General features: G+C 34.4%; 1 protein-coding gene across 12 annotated transcripts in view; it reads left to right on the top strand.

Annotated features, from left to right (window-relative positions):
• FER (FER tyrosine kinase) overlaps nucleotides 1-15,867 on the top strand; it is a 435,477-nt gene that overhangs the window by 112,450 nt on the left and 307,160 nt on the right. For 9 of the 12 annotated variants that reach the window (XM_070517625.1, XM_014843218.3, XM_044780082.2 and 6 more), the window contains one exon: nucleotides 9,432-9,621. The exons of 2 other annotated variants lie outside the window; for them this stretch is intronic. In XM_070517625.1, coding sequence (XP_070373726.1) covers nucleotides 9,432-9,621 — 190 coding nt within the window. Of the gene's footprint in view, nucleotides 1-9,431; nucleotides 9,622-9,736; nucleotides 9,908-15,867 lie in introns of those variants that run through there. One more of the 12 variants, XM_070517626.1, reaches the window with a different exon arrangement.

Below are 15,867 nucleotides of genomic sequence, written 5' to 3'. Positions count from 1 at the left end.
TTGATTTGTTAAAACTCTTAAGGAAACTGTGATAGGTAGCATTTCTCTGGTCTAGACTTACTCTTACTTTCTACACAACTTTTCAAATATTCTCCACTTCTTTAAAATCTCTGATTCCCTTATCTCTCTCACCATAATCAGCAGATGGACCTCTCTTACATTACAGAAAAAATTAGAACCATCAGGTGGCAACTCCCCTTTTTTGGGGGGGACTAGATATCCAAATCCACTACATTTGTACCCATTCTCTTTCCTTACTTTCTTGTCCTGTCTAAATCTGTTTCTTGTGCCTATTTTTTTGTATCCCATCATCTCTTACTTTGCCCAAAATCTTATATTATTTTTTATACAGATTTTCCTTGACTTATGATGGGGTTATGTCCTGATAAACCCATCGTAAGTTGAAAATATTGTAAGTTGAAAATGCATTTAATACACCTAACCTACTAAACGCCATAGTTTAGCTTAGCCTACCTTAAACGTGCTCATAAGACTTATATTAACCTACACTTGGGCAAAATCATCTAACATAAAGCCTATTTTATGATAAAGCATTGAATATCTCATTTTTTTTGATACTGTACTGAAAGTGAAAAACGGAACGGTTGTGTGGGCACATAATTGTTGTCAGTGTATAGCTTGTTTACCCTCATGATCCTGTGGCTCACTGGGAGCTGTGGCTGGCTGCCACTGCCCATCATCATGAGAGAGTATCGTACCACACATTGCTAGCCTGGGGAAAGATAAAGATTCAAAATTTGAAGTATGGGTTCTACTGAATGAGTTTTGCTTTCACCCCATTGTAAAGTTGAAAAATCATTAAGTCAGGGACTGTCTGTATTATGTTTACCTTTTCTTCTCAACTGGCTCCTGTGTTCACTTTTTAAATATGCTTAAATCTTGACTTGTAAAAACAATCCCCATCTCTCCGCCCACCCCAGATTACCCTGTTTTAATCTCCATATTTTCTCCCAACTACTGTCTTTGCTTTCTGTTTTCTTAGTCAAACTTATTCTAAGAGTGATTATGTTCACTCTTTTCCTCAACTCCCACTTACTTCTCATCCCACATGTATCTGGCTTCTGCCTCATCACTATTGAAATAGGTATCTGTAAGATCACCACTGACATCTACATTGTTAAATTTAGCAGCTCCTAGTTGCCCTCTTCACAGTATCTGACTCTGCAGACTTCATATTCCTTCTTTTCTCTTGGCCTTTGGGACCAAGATGCCAGAGCTTACTCCTCTCTTTCTGGTCACTCCTCTGTAAACTCATTCTCCTTCACTCAGCCAGTCTATTTTGGAGTTACTCAAGGCATGGCCCCAGGGTATGTTGCATCCCTCCTTGAACACTGTTCAGCAGATCACCTAGGGGTATGACCTACACTTATTACTCTGGCTCAGATTTCTTCTCTGAACTGTATGGCCATGTAATCAGTTACCTACTTGACATTCTTCCTTGGATGTCTTAGAAGTACCCTAAATTTCCCATGTCTAATGCTGAATTAAAAATCTCCTCAATACAACCAAACTCAACTCAGTTCACCTTAGTATTCCTTATTTCAGTGAATGGCAGTGCCATCTATCCTATGTGTACAACTGAGAATATTAGGATCCTACCTCTTTCATTTATACTATGGCTTTTATTACAACTTTGTATTAAATATCATATTGGAATCAATGAGCATTTTAAAGGTGAGAATAGGAAAATTTGAGTCACTCTGGGCATTCCTTTAATAAATCTGGAAATTTTCAGTATTGCATCAACAGCAGATTCTATTGGGATTATAGAAATAAAATTCATAAACTGTTGCACATATACACTTCAAAAAAATAATTTTCTTTTGCCTTTTTCTCTTTGCGAATAAATCTTTTCACGTGTTTACAGATAACCAAGTGGTTCTACTTTTTATAGTTTTTTATAAATGCATACATTGTAAATGACTCTCGTTTTAAAATTTAGTGGATATAAAGAAAGACAGTAGGATAGCTGACCCTCTCACCAGCATGTCTGACCATATTGTTGTTTGAGGAGGCAGTCTTTAAGGATTTTCTTAAAGTTGTGGGATTCTTTGACTTTTTGGTGTTTTTCTTTGCTGTGTTTTTAAAGACTCAAATCTTTGACTGTCTTTTCCTCTACGTAATGAGTATGATCCACATTCCTCCACCTGTTTATATTTATCAGGAGATGAGTATGCAAGTAGATTCCTCTACGTAATGAGTATGATCCACATTCCTCCACCTGTTTATATTTATCAGGAGATGAGTATGCAAGTAGATTCCTCTACGTAATGAGTATGATCCACATTCCTCCACCTGTTTATATTTATCAGGAGATGAGTATGCAAGTAGAGGAGAGGGGGCTTAAAGGGCAGTGGATATAGGGGAAATAGCATTTCTTGAGTTGTTGCTCTGTTCCACACATTGCGCTGGATGTTTTATATATATAACTCACTAAATGGTATCTTCACCATACCTCTGTGTAATTGCCTGTATTTTACCATTAGAACTTAGAGAATTTAGATAACTTACTTATAATCACATACCTAGTAAGTGGTAGAAAACACATGAGTTCTTGACTCCAAAGCTTCTGTCTTTTTGATCACAGCATTTGCTTGATTTTATGATTCTAATAGTGTTCTTAGAAGAGTAAATTAGAAGGGAAAAGTGTGTCAAGCAATTCAGGGGGTGAGTTCAGTTTAACCCAAGTTCTGCTAGCCCTTTGTTACCATGGAGTTTTTCTTGTTAGCTTTAGGGTATAATCTTGAAAATGTTAAGTCTATTTGTATAACTAAATAGTCATTGTGAAATCTCATTAATTTAGACATTGGTAGTGGTGAAGTTTGTCTTTGAATTATATGTTAAAATATTTTGCTAAATGGTCTGAAAGGAATTCTGGGGAAATGTTTGTATTTCTATTTCTTTCTCTTTTTTTTTTTGGTGAGAAAGATTGGCCCTGGCTAGCATCTGTTGACAATCTTCCTCTTTTTGCTTGAGGAGGATTGTCCCTGAGCTAACATCTGTGCCAGTCTTCCTCTATTTTGTATATGGGACGCTACCATAGCATGGCTTGATGAGTGGTATGTAGGTCTTTGCCCAGGATCCGAACTGGTGAACACCTGGGCTGCCGAAGTGGAGCATGTGAACTTAACCACTATGCCACCGGGGCAACCCCTGCATTTCTATTTCTTAATTGAAAATATTCTCTTTTTGTGTGTGTATATGTATATGTCTACATATATATGTTAAATGCACTTAAATAATTAAAAGCAATTTTTATCTAGTTTTCAAAATAGAATTATTTTTACTCTGTAACAGTTTGTTAGCTTCATATACTCTGTAACTTGAAAGTAATCAAAACAATAAAACAAAACATTTCTTCACAAATACTAAAAATACCCTAATTTACATGTTTATATTTTTAAGTTATTTCTAAGTTAATGGAGTTATATTGAACTTTTACTTAATAAAAATAGCATTATTGGTCCTAGCAAAATGTAACATGTTAGGGACTAAAGTTAAAATCTTTAAATTTGGATTTAACATAAATGTCTCTGAAATATCTTACAATAACAGTGAAAAAATAAATCCTATGAGAAATTATTTCATAGTGTTGATTCTTATAATTGAATAATATAAAGTGAAAAATAAAGTTGAAGAACGGCTTTTATGTAACATTAGATTCATGCTAACAAGAGCAGACTTTTAGCTTATATACATAATGCAGGTCTCATTTGAAATGTAGCTCTTACAGAATCTTATTTTTAAAAAAGAAGAGTGAAAGGAATAAAAGCAACCACTTGAAGTGGTATAATTTTAATATAGCACAAAGTGTCACTCTGGTATACATACCTTTACTCATTGCTTCTAAAACATACTTATTCAAATGGAAATAATATCAATCTTCTGATTTGTGATCCTTGACTATTATATTAGAAAACAGTTTATGGGAAAATATACCAGCCATATGTTATTTATGACTCAATGGCATAAAGAACTGGTAATATTACTATTGGTTTTAATGCTTGGTGTGACTTCTAAAAAGTGGATGATTATTCAATTTTGTATTGTTTCTTCTCATCATGTAGTACTTAAAAATACTTTATATGTTATAAAATCATAACTCTGGGACTGTGCAGAATCTTAAGAGATCATTTGATTCAACCTCCCTGTCTTTCAAAGTGTGTGACATCTGAGGCCCAGAAATTTTCAAAGACTTACAGGATGTCACATCTAGCTTATGGTAAAGGTAAGACTTGAACCATCTAGAGTATAGTCTTCAAATTCAGGGATGTTTTATTTTTGTCTCAGAATTTTTAGATTATGTGTATTACAAAAAAAAATGTGCTGTGTAAATAGGGAATTCATTTAACAATATTTATGGCATGTCTGCTAGGTGCTGTGAATACAATGAAAGATAAGATGTTTATGGTCACATGTCTCATGAAGCTTACACTTGTGGAGTAGACCAATACAAAACAAGACATTAACAGTTGTGATAATTGCTATGAAACAAGGAGCTAAGATGGAAGATTAACAGATGAGGACCTACTTAAGATAGGTGGTCAGGGGTCTCCTAGAAAATGGCATTTTTGCTGAGACCTAAAGGACAGAAGGTGCCCTCCTTGTGAAGAGAGCATGGAAAGAGTGGTCAGAGTAGGGAGTTAAGTAGTGCATGCAAATGTCCTGATTCCTTTCATGTTTTAAATTTACTTATGGCTTCCTATGCATGTTGTATTATATAATCATGCATTTGCTATAATTTTCTTCTTATTGAAATACATATAGCTTGTTTGCTCAATGGTGTTATAAACATTTAAAGTAATTATATAGTATGTTGTATAGTGATTACAGCAGTACTTTTTACAAACTAATTATTGAACAAAAGCAAGGTGTTAATGTATTTGAAACTATATCATTATACCTAGAGATCAGTGGGATTAATTGGAAGAAGCTAATGTTGTTCATTGATTTCATGATCATACATGTTGATTAAAACAAGTCAGGACTAGAGCCATACAATAGGGCATATACCTCCCCTGCAAGTCTCATTGTTCTTAAAAACCATTAAGCTAAAACCCAGGAAATTTATATTTTAACCTAATTCTTGATATTAGGATAGTGTCTCAGAATGTCTACATGATTGCTGATATGATATAATACAGTAGATACTTAGAATTCCTGAAGGAGAATAAAGAAGGCCTATCCCTAAAACAGATTATATAGAAATCTAAGGCATATGAGATGATAAAAAACCTCACCTCAGCAGAGGAAGCATGATGCTGCAGCAGTGATATATATTTTTTAATTAAATTTTTTATTTTGAGATAATTGCAGATTGACATGTTGTTTTAAGACTTAATATGGAGAGATCCCATGTACCCTATATTCAGTTTTCCCCAATGGTAGCATCTTGCAAAACTATAGCATAATATCGTAATCCAGATATTGACATTGATGCAGTCATGATACTGAATGTTTCCATCTCTGCAAGGTTCCCTCATGTTGCACTTTTATAGCTATGCTGCCTTCCATCTCCCACTCCCTTCTTAACCCCTGGTAACCATTAATCTGTTCTCCATTTCCACAATTTTGTCTTTCCAAGAATGTTATTTAAAAAAATGCTATATAAAGAATCACATTGTATGTAAACTTTTGAGATTGGCTTTTTGCATTCATCATAATTTTTTGGAGATTCATCCAGGTGCTTTCATTCCTTTCTACTGTTAAGTAGTATTAAGTAGTATGTGTGTTAGTTTCCTAGGGTTGCCATAACAAAGTACCACAAATGAGGTGGCTTAAAAAACATAGATTTATTCTCTCATAGTTCCAGAGGCCAAAAATCTGAAATAAGACGTTGGCGTGCTGGTTTCTTCTGATGGCTTTTAGGGAGAATCTGTTCCATGCTTTTCTCCTAGCTTTTGCTAATGGCTGGCAATCCTCCGCATTCCTTGGTTTATAGAAACATCACTCCAATCTCTGCCTCCATCTTCATATGGTGTTCTGCCCGTGTGTCTCTTCTCGGTATCCAGATTTTCCTCTTCTTACAAGGACAGCAGTCATGTGGATCAAGGGATCATTCACTCCAATATGACCTCATCTTAACTAATTACATCTGCAACAATCCTTTTTCCAAATAAGGTCACATTCTGAGGTTCTTGGGGTTAGGATTTGAACATTATTATTTTGGAGGATACAATTCAAGCTGTAATAGTGTATATATCATACTTTGTCTAATCATTTGCCCTTTGAAGGACACCTGGTTTGTTTTCACTTTTTTGGCTATTACAAATAAAGATGCTGCAAATATTTACGTACAGGTTTTTGTGTGGGCATAAGTTTTAATTTCTCTGGGATAAATACCCAGAGGAGTGCAAGTGCTAGTTGTATGCTAATTGCATGTTTAGTTTTTGAAGAGCGACTGTACCATGATATATTCCCGCCAGCAATGTGTAAGTGATTGGTTTCTCCTCATCCTCCCAGCAGTTTTTAAAATTTGAGCCATTCTGATAGGTGTGTAGTGATATCTCGTTTTTTTAAAGAATTAAGACATTTTTTAGAGGAGTTTAAGTTTCACAGCAAAATTGAGGGAAAGGTCAGAGATTTCCTTTATTTAACTCACAGTCATTTTTTTCTGGCTGAATAGTGCTTCTAACTCTTTAATTTTTTTTTCCTAAAGCTTTGGTTTTTGTTGTTAGTGGCATATACCCAACTATAACAACTCTTCCAGTTCAGCCATTTAAACTGAACTGAAGATGGGTATGATCTTTATTAGGGTTTGTGTTAGTTTCCTCTTGCTGCTGTAACAAATTACCACAAACTTGGTAACTTAAAACAGCACAAATTTATTCTCTTACATTTGTGGAGATCAGGTCAGAAATGAGTCCTGTGGGCCTAAGACCAAGGTATTGATTTGGCTGATTTTTTCTGGAGGCTCTTGGGGACAATCTCCCTCTTTGCTTTTTCCAGCTTCTAGAGTCTGTCCTTATTCCTTGGCTCTTGGCCCCACATCATGTTGCCTTTTCTCTGTCTTTTCATTGCCACAGCATCTTCTCTGACATTGTCCCTCTTGCTTCCCTCTTATCAGACATTTATGATTACATTAATTAGGGCTAATCTGGATTATCCAGGATAATATCCCATGTCAACATCCTTAACTTAATCATATCTGAAAACTCCCCTTTGCCATGTCAGGTAACGTATTCATAGGTAACATGCTACCATACAGTTTAAGATACAATAAAATATATGTGTTTTACTTTAAATAGATTAAAAAAAATTTTGTTCGGATGTTCAGTTCACATTTACTTTTTTGCAATTACTGTGCCTCATTTGTCATTTCATATTTCATTTTTGAAAAGCTTACTTTCATTTAAAAAATTTTTTTTTTGCATTTTTCCCCAGTAGTCTTTATGAAATTTGTTTGCAAAAGAATACTGGTAACAGTAATGATTGTAGAGTGTTATTATTTTCCAGTGTACTTCCCTACTGATTTTGTCTACATTTGTGAAATCATTCACCTTTGTTTGGACTGATCTTGCAGATATACATGAAAATGTTTTTTACCATCTTACCTTGTACATTTTAAATTATTCCTTATACTCTTGTCATTGTTGTGATTCTTTTGGTAGCTAGGAAATACAAATAAGGAACCCTCAGGAAGCTTGAGGTTCATATGGGTGTAATCTTTTCCAGGATCTGGTCCTTATAAATTTGTGTTTACAAAAGTGATTGTTTTGAAAATCAACTTTCTCTGAAGAGGTTCACTGAGAAATAAAAAAAAAATTATAACCAGTTTATTATGGAAAGGAAGTTACCACCTAACAAGCAAATCAGCATGAATTTATCAGAAAATCTGTGTGGATTTAGAACACAGGGCACAGATTGTTGAAGGGTGATGAAGATGATAATAATGATGATAATAATTGCCATTTACTGAATTCTTACTTTATGGGATGCTCTGTGCCTATTGACAGATTTTTCAAATATTATCTCATTGAATTCTCAGAACAACCCTGACAATAGGTATTATTAACTTTTACAGTGATAAAACTGAAGATGAGAAAAGCAAAGTGGTTAAGTCATGAAGTTGAATCTGTCCTAATCCAGTGTAATTACACTCTGTCCACTGTGCCACGATGACTTTACTTGGGAAACGTTAATGAGCTCTGATAGTATGGCACATCTTTCTCCATTAATTCTGCCATTAACTTCATCTGTTAGAATGGTTTATCTTTTGGATATTGCTAGGTCTTTCTTAGAAATAATCTTACTCATTAGTTCTACTTCTCCAAAATCTCACTCAGTTCTCTACCTTTTCGTTCAAGTTTCACCTGCAACTCATTGCAATATAATTGAGAGGATTACAGCTTTCTTTATAGCATCCACTGAGGCTGCACCCTGCTCAGTTTGATTGGAATTGAGTTTTCAAAATATCGGTCATCATCATATTTATGAACAAACCTCTTAGTGTAGGTTCCTTCTGCCTACGATTGCTTATTCAGTTTTGTTAATTCTTATAAGTTCTAATTTAAGAAAATAACGTTTGCTGACATTATTCTCTAGCTCTGAAGCTTTCCCTAAGACAATCTATTGTCTCTTAGATAGTAATAATTTACTTTCAGTAGTGCGTGACACAGTTCTTAGATACTGTTCGTAGGTAGTAATATACTATGTATGGCAGTGTTTCCAGAGATGTTCCCTGCCACCCTACCTGTTTTCTTGTGGCTCTAATGTGGGTGAATTAGTTTGAAATTCCCATTGGGGCAGCCTCCAAGGGATAAAAAGACGCAATAAGGCAACATGTGGCCTATGTAGTTCTCTAAGGAGGGATGGGGAAGCCTGCTGTCTTTACAGTGGTGACATTGGGAAGATTTGGGGATTTATGTTATGCTCATTCCCTTAATCACAGTTCAACCCTCAGTCCTTGTCAGGACACCTTTCCCCAATCTAAACACACACCCCTCACAATATACACACAGCTTGGTCCCAGGCTGTCACCTTGATTTGATTTGTTTTACTGTAGGCACAGATCTGACTCCAGCCATATTCCATTTGAGATTTGAAATAAATTAAGATTCTACTTCAGTCATATTAATTCACTTTATGTCCTGCACTTCTGGACCTAAGTGTTTGTCTCTGTGAGGTAGATGGTTTAACTATAAAATAAATTGAATGCGATTCATCATAATATTTTGAAAGCATCTTGAATTTGGTTTTTGCTGCCATACATTTTCTTCCATTTTATTAAGGCTAACATTTAATAACCATTGTGACAACTCAAAATCTGTTAGGTTCATAATTCTTATGATTCTGAAGGACTCATAAAGATGAAAATGAAAGAAAACAGAAGCATAATATATATAGTTTCCTTTAAAGTCTTCATTTCTTAAGGAAGTTGAAATAATTTAAATTTATGTGTTCTCTTTTAGTATTGTGCTTCTGTTAAGCCAAAAACAGGCACTTGAAGAGCTGAAACAGTCAGTCCAGCAGCTGAGATGTACTGAGGCAAAGTTTACAGCGCAGAAAGAATTACTAGAGCAAAAAGTGCAAGAAAATGATGGGAAAGAGCCACCTCCAGTAGTAAATTATGAAGAAGATGCACGATCAGTTACATCTATGGTAAGCCAAAGAGTAATCAAATGAGAAACTTGAAAGAGTAGTATCTAGGTAATAAGTGCATATAAAAATTAATTCCGGTTTGTTATAACAAATTATTACTCTTGTTAATATGCAGGTCCTATTAAACTTGTTTGTAAATGCCAAATAGACTTGTCAGTCACCTCAGGTCACCTGGAGAGCACTTTCAGGAACCACCTGTAGAGTCAGAGGAAAAAGCTCTTCTCTTGCCTTCAAAACTGAAAACAAAGACTACACTTGTTTTTATTCCTGGGAGACAGCAGGAAGGTAGGGTGTTATTCTTAAGATAGAAGTAAGAAATAAGGAGAAAGCTATTTATTAATTTTTTTTCTTAAGCAGAGTAGAATCTTATTTACCTGAGATTGATGATGTATTTATTGTTTTCACAATACAAAACATTGATTTTGTTTAAAAAAAGGTTTCTTTCTTATAAATATCCTTAAACTACAATAAACACATTCAAATCCACCAACTGGAAATTTAGTTTTATTTTATAATATAGTTTCATTAACTGTTTAAGAATGCCTCGTATACTTTCTCTTTCTTCCTCCCTTCCTTCTTTCGTTCCTTCTTTCCTTCCATTCAACTTATGTTGGTTGTTCTCACCAAGGGACAGTTTTGCCCCCCAGGGGATATTTGGCAATTTCTCCAGAAATTTTGGTTGTTATAGCTAGTGGGTGCTATTGGTATCTAGTGGGTAGAGGCCAATGATGCTGCTAAACATCCTACAATGCACAGGGCAGCCCCTCCCTTCACACTCCCATCCAAAAATTATCCAACGCAAAATGTCAATAGTGCCAAGATTGAAAACGCCTGAGTTATATCCTTGGCTTTTCTGTGGTTAGTTAGATGCAGTACATAAATAGCACTCTTATAATTAATGATGTTATAGATGATATTTTAGTAATTTTTAGTTTATGTGGTTCTAAATAGTACAGTTTGATTGTTAAATAAATTCAGTGTTCTCTGTAGGAAAAAACGCTGCATTTGAAATGTGATAAATCTGGAGATGAATATGAAGTATTTTAATTATTGTGCTTACCGATTCTTTTTTTTGTTGAGGAAGGTTGGCCCTGAGCTAACATCTGTGCCTGTCTTCCTCTCTTTTATACGTGGGACACCTGCCATAGCATGGCTTGATAAGTAGTGCGCAGATCCGCACCTCGGATCCAAACTGGCGAATGGTGGGCCACCATAGCAGAGCGTGAGAACTTAACCACTATGCCACCGGGCCGGCCCCTGGTTATGCTATTTTTGCTGTTAATTGAGCTGTACTAATCTACATATTACATTGTGAATTGGGAATTATAATTCCTTGCTCTCATTTACTGTCCTATCAGATGATAAGGATCTTACTGTATGTACCAAGGGCCCTGCTAGATTCCCTTTCTTGCTTTTTGGGTCTTGATAACTATCTGACATATGCATTCTTTCTTCTGAAGTTTTTTTCTTTTACTTCTCTTTTGAAAACTTTAGCTGGTAAATATTTAGTTCTCTGAGTGTGGGTTATAATATTTCCTTGTATCTGTGTTGGTGTGGAATTGTTTACTTCATAGCTTGATTTAGTGGCAGATAATTTAAAACTGGCTATCTAATTTATTTTAAGTAATTCTATGTGCAGATGACCCATGTAGGCATTATTATTATGATAGAATAAAAGATAGTTATTTCAAGTCACTGTATGATAGCAAATCTCCATTTGAAAACTACAACTAAAAACTAGACTTTGAAATTTAAAATATAACAGTTCATTAATTCGTATTTCATTAAGAACTTGTGATCATTTGGAGTTTTATTTTTCATAATCATTGAGGAAAAGCTTTTTCAACAAACGAGTAAATAGTGTTTCAGAGAAAATATATAATACAATTTAAGAGAACACATTGCTTTCTGGCACTTTCAAACTTTCTCTTGTATCTGTTTATTAAATGATGATAATACCTTGTAAATTTTTACAAAGTGATGTCACATATTTCATTTTATCCAAGTTATTTTAAATAGTTGAAATGCTAATTATGAATATATCTTATCTCTTCATTGTTGAATGCCTTTAGTAAGTTTTTAAGCAATTTACAAAGGAATACTATAATACGTGTACTTTAAAGTAATTAAGTGACATTTTATGAATGAAATGGGATTCCCCTAATTAATGCAATTTTACAGTATGTTTTATAAAGCAAGTAGAAATATTTGCAGTACATGGTTCTTGAAACTTGATATTACTCCCACGTATTTCAATGAAACTTTTGCATAATTCAGTCTTCAATTAATAATTAGAATATCACTTTTCAATTTATTCAAAAACTAAAAATATTAAATCTTTAAATGATTTTTTCCCTAAATGACTGTTTAAGCATTATTTTATGAATAACATTACAAGAAAAACCTGAAATTAGCACAAGCAGTTCTATTGATATTTCCTCTTTATAAATTCCATTCTTGTTAAGTGGTGTAAAATTTCAGCAAGGGAAATTTAGTTTACTATTGGCAGAATTGGAAGAGCTAAAAATTTAAACTATCATGTTATGGAAAATAATGAACATTTGACCTAAATATTACATAAGAGTAAGAGAGACAGTTAACTGTTCTACATGATCCTAATTAATGGCAGTGTTAACAAAATCACAGACTCTTCAGTGCTGAATGCTTCTGTGGAAGAGGGCCTTAAGGAACTCTACCGTTGAGATGGCCATAGATTGTGTATTCTTATAAAAATTCCAGGATGATTCAGATGGGTAGAGAGGGTTAGGATTGTGTTAGATATATTGATGTTTATTTTGGCTAAATAATTTAATGAAAATTAAAGCCCATCTATTAATTTATAGAAATCTAAAAAAGTTATGGAGGCAGATAATATAATCATCTTTGTCAGGAAAAGTCTAATGTTGTCTTTTTCTACCTAGGTTTAGTTTTGGCCAAAATACCAAGGAGAAAATGATAAATATGTATATATATTTTAAAGTTATTTTATTAAGGTCATAGTGGTTTATAACATTGTGTAATTTCAGGTGTACATTATTGTATATCACTTTCTGTATAGACTACATTGTGCTCATCACCACTAGTCTAGTTTTTATCTGTCACCATACATATGTGCCCCTTTATGCCCTTCCCCCACACCCCCACCCTTTTCCCCTCTGGTAAGCACTAATCTATTCTCTTTATCCCTGTGTTTGTTTATTTTCTTCATATAAGAGAAATCCTACAGTGTTTGTCTTTCTCTGTCTGGCTTATTTCACTTAACATATAATGCCCTCAGAGTACATCAATGTTGTTGCAAATGGGAGGATTTTGTAATTTTTTTATAGCTGAGTAGTATTCCAATGTATTTATATATGACATCTTTATCCATTCATCTGTTGATGGGCACTTGGGTTGCTTCGACATCTTGACTATTGTGAATAATGCTGCAGTGAACATAGGAGTGCATAAATCTCTTTGTATTATTGATTTCATGTTCTTTGGATAAATACTCAGTAATAGGATAGCTAGATCATATGGTATTTCTATTTTTAATTTTTGGGAAATCTCCATACTGTGTTCCATAGTGGCTGCACTAGATTACATTCCCACCAGTGCATGAAGATTTCTCCACATCCTCGCCAACATTTATTACTTTTTGTCTTTTTAAATATAGGCATTCTGACCAGTGTAAGGTGATATCTTATTGTAGTTTTGATTTGCAGTTCCCTAATAATTAGTGATGTTGAACATCTTTTCATGTGCCTGTTGGCCGCCTGTCTGTCTTTGTTGGAAAAATGTTTGTTCATATCCTCTGCTAATTTTTTGATGGGATTGTTTTTTTGTTGTTCAGTTGTATGAGTTCTTTATATATTTTGGAAACTAACCCCTTGTTGGATATATGATTTGCAAATCTTTTTTCCCAGTTAATGGGTTGTCTTTTTGTTTTGTTTATGGTTCCTATTGCCTTGCAGAAGCTTTTTGGTCTGATGTAGTACCATTTGTTTGTTTATTCTTTGGTTTCCTTGCCTGAGTAGACATGGTATTCGAGAAGATGCTGCTATGACAGAAGTTAAAGAGTGTACTGCCTATATTTTCTTCTAAGGGTTTTATGGTTTCAGATCTTACCTTCAAATCTTTAATCCATTTTGAATTAATTTTTGTGTTTGATGTAAGATATTGGTCTGCTTTCAGTCTCTTACATGTGGCCATCCAGTTTTCCCAGCACCATTTATTGAAGAGACTTTCCTTTCTCCATTGTATGTTCTTGGCTCTTTTGTTGAAGATTAGGTGTCCGTAAATGTATGCTTTTATTTTTGGGCTTTCAATTCTGTTCCATTGATCTGTGTGTCTGTTTTTTTGCCAGTACCATGCTGTTTTGATGACTGTACTATGTAGTATATTTTGAAGTCAGGGATTGTGATACCACCAACTTTGTTCTTTTTTTCTCAGGATTGCTTTGGCTAACTCGGGGTATATGTTGTTCCATATAAATTTTGGCATTCTTTGTTCTATTCCTGTGAAGAATGTCTTTGGGATTCTGATTGAGATTGCATGGAATCTGTAGATTGCTTTAGGTAATATGGACATTTTAACTATGTTTATTCTTCTAGTCTGTGAGCATGGGATATCTTTCCATTTCTTTATGTTTTCTTTGATTTCTTTTAGTAGCGTCCTGTAGATTTCAGTGTATAGATCTTTCACCTCCTTGGTCAAATTTATTCCTAGATGTTTTATTCTTTTTGTTGTGATTGTAAATGGGATTGCATTCTTGAATTCTCTTTCTGATTGTTTGTTATTAGTGTTTAGAAATGCAACTGATTTTTTAAATTTTTTGGTGAGGCAGATTGTCACTGAGCTAACATCTGTACCAGTCTTCCTCTATTTTGTATGTGGGATGCCACCACAGCATGGCTTGATGAGTGGTGTGTATGTCCATGCCTGTGATCCGAACTGGTGAACCCTGGGCCGCCAAAGCAGTGTGTGCGAACTTACCAATATGCCACCAGGTTGGCCCTGAAATGCAACTGATTTTTCTATGTTGATTTTGTACCCTGCAACTTTTACTATAGTTGTTGGTTATTTCTGATAGTTTTCTAGTGTATTCATTAGGGTTTTCTATATGTAGAATCATGTCATCAGCAAACAGTGAGAGTTTTACTTCTTCCTTTCCAGTTTGGATCCCTTGTGTTCTTTTTCTTGCCTAACTGCTCTGGCCAAAACTTCCAGTACTATGTTGAATAGGAGTGGCACAAGTGGGCACCCTTGTCTTGTTCCTGTTCTCAGTTGTTTTAGTTTTTCACTGTTAAGTATGATGTTGACTGTGACTTTGTCATATATGGCCTTTATTATGTTGAAGTGCTTTCCTTCTATGGCCATTTTATTGTGGGTTTTTATCATAAATGGATGTTGGATCTTGTCAAATGCTTTCTCTACATCTATTGAGATATCATGGGATTTTTATTCCACATTTCGTTAATGTGGTGTATCACATTGATGGATTTGCAGATGTTGAAGTATCCCTGTGTCTCTGGTATACATCTCATTTGTTCGTGGTGTGTGATCCTTTTAATGTAATGCTGCATTTGATTTGCCAATATTTTGTTGAAGATTTTTGCATCTATGCTCCTTAGCAATATTGGCCTGTAATTTTTCTTCTTTGTGTTGTCTTTGATTTTGGTATCAGGGTGGCTTCGGCCTCATAGAATGAGTTAGAAAGTGTTCCATCTTTATCAATTTTTTGGAACAGTTTGAGAAGGGTAAGTATTAACTCTTCTTTGAATGTTTGGCGGAATTCTTCAGAGGAGACATCTGGTCCTGTACTTTTGCTTTTTGAGAGGTTTTTGATTGCTTTCTCAATGTCTTTACTTGTGATTGGTCTATTCAGATTCTCTACTTCTTCTTGCTTCAGTTTTGGGAGACTGTATGTGTCTAAGAATTTATCCATTTCTTCTAGGTTTTCCAGTTTTTTGTCATAGAGTTTTTCATATTATCCTCTTATAATCCTTTGTATTTCTGTTGTATCCATTGTAATTTCTCCTCTTTAATTTTTAATTTTATTTATTTGCACCTTCTCTTTCTTTGTTTAGGGATTCTGGCTAAGAGTTTGTCAATTTTATCTTCTTAAAGAACCAACTCTTAGTTTCATTGATTCTTTTTATAGTTTTTTTTTTAGTCTCTATTGCATTTATTTCTACTCTAATTTTTATTATTTCCCTCCTTCTCCTGACTTTTTGGCTTTGTTTGTTCTTCTTTTTCTAGTTCTGT

The sequence above is a fragment of the Equus asinus genome, chromosome 9, assembly GCF_041296235.1.
Source record: "Equus asinus isolate D_3611 breed Donkey chromosome 9, EquAss-T2T_v2, whole genome shotgun sequence".
NCBI classification, from domain to species: Eukaryota; Metazoa; Chordata; class Mammalia; order Perissodactyla; family Equidae; genus Equus; species Equus asinus.
The sequence above is the reverse complement of the archived record's forward strand: the minus strand, read 5'-3'. Positions and strand labels throughout refer to the sequence as shown.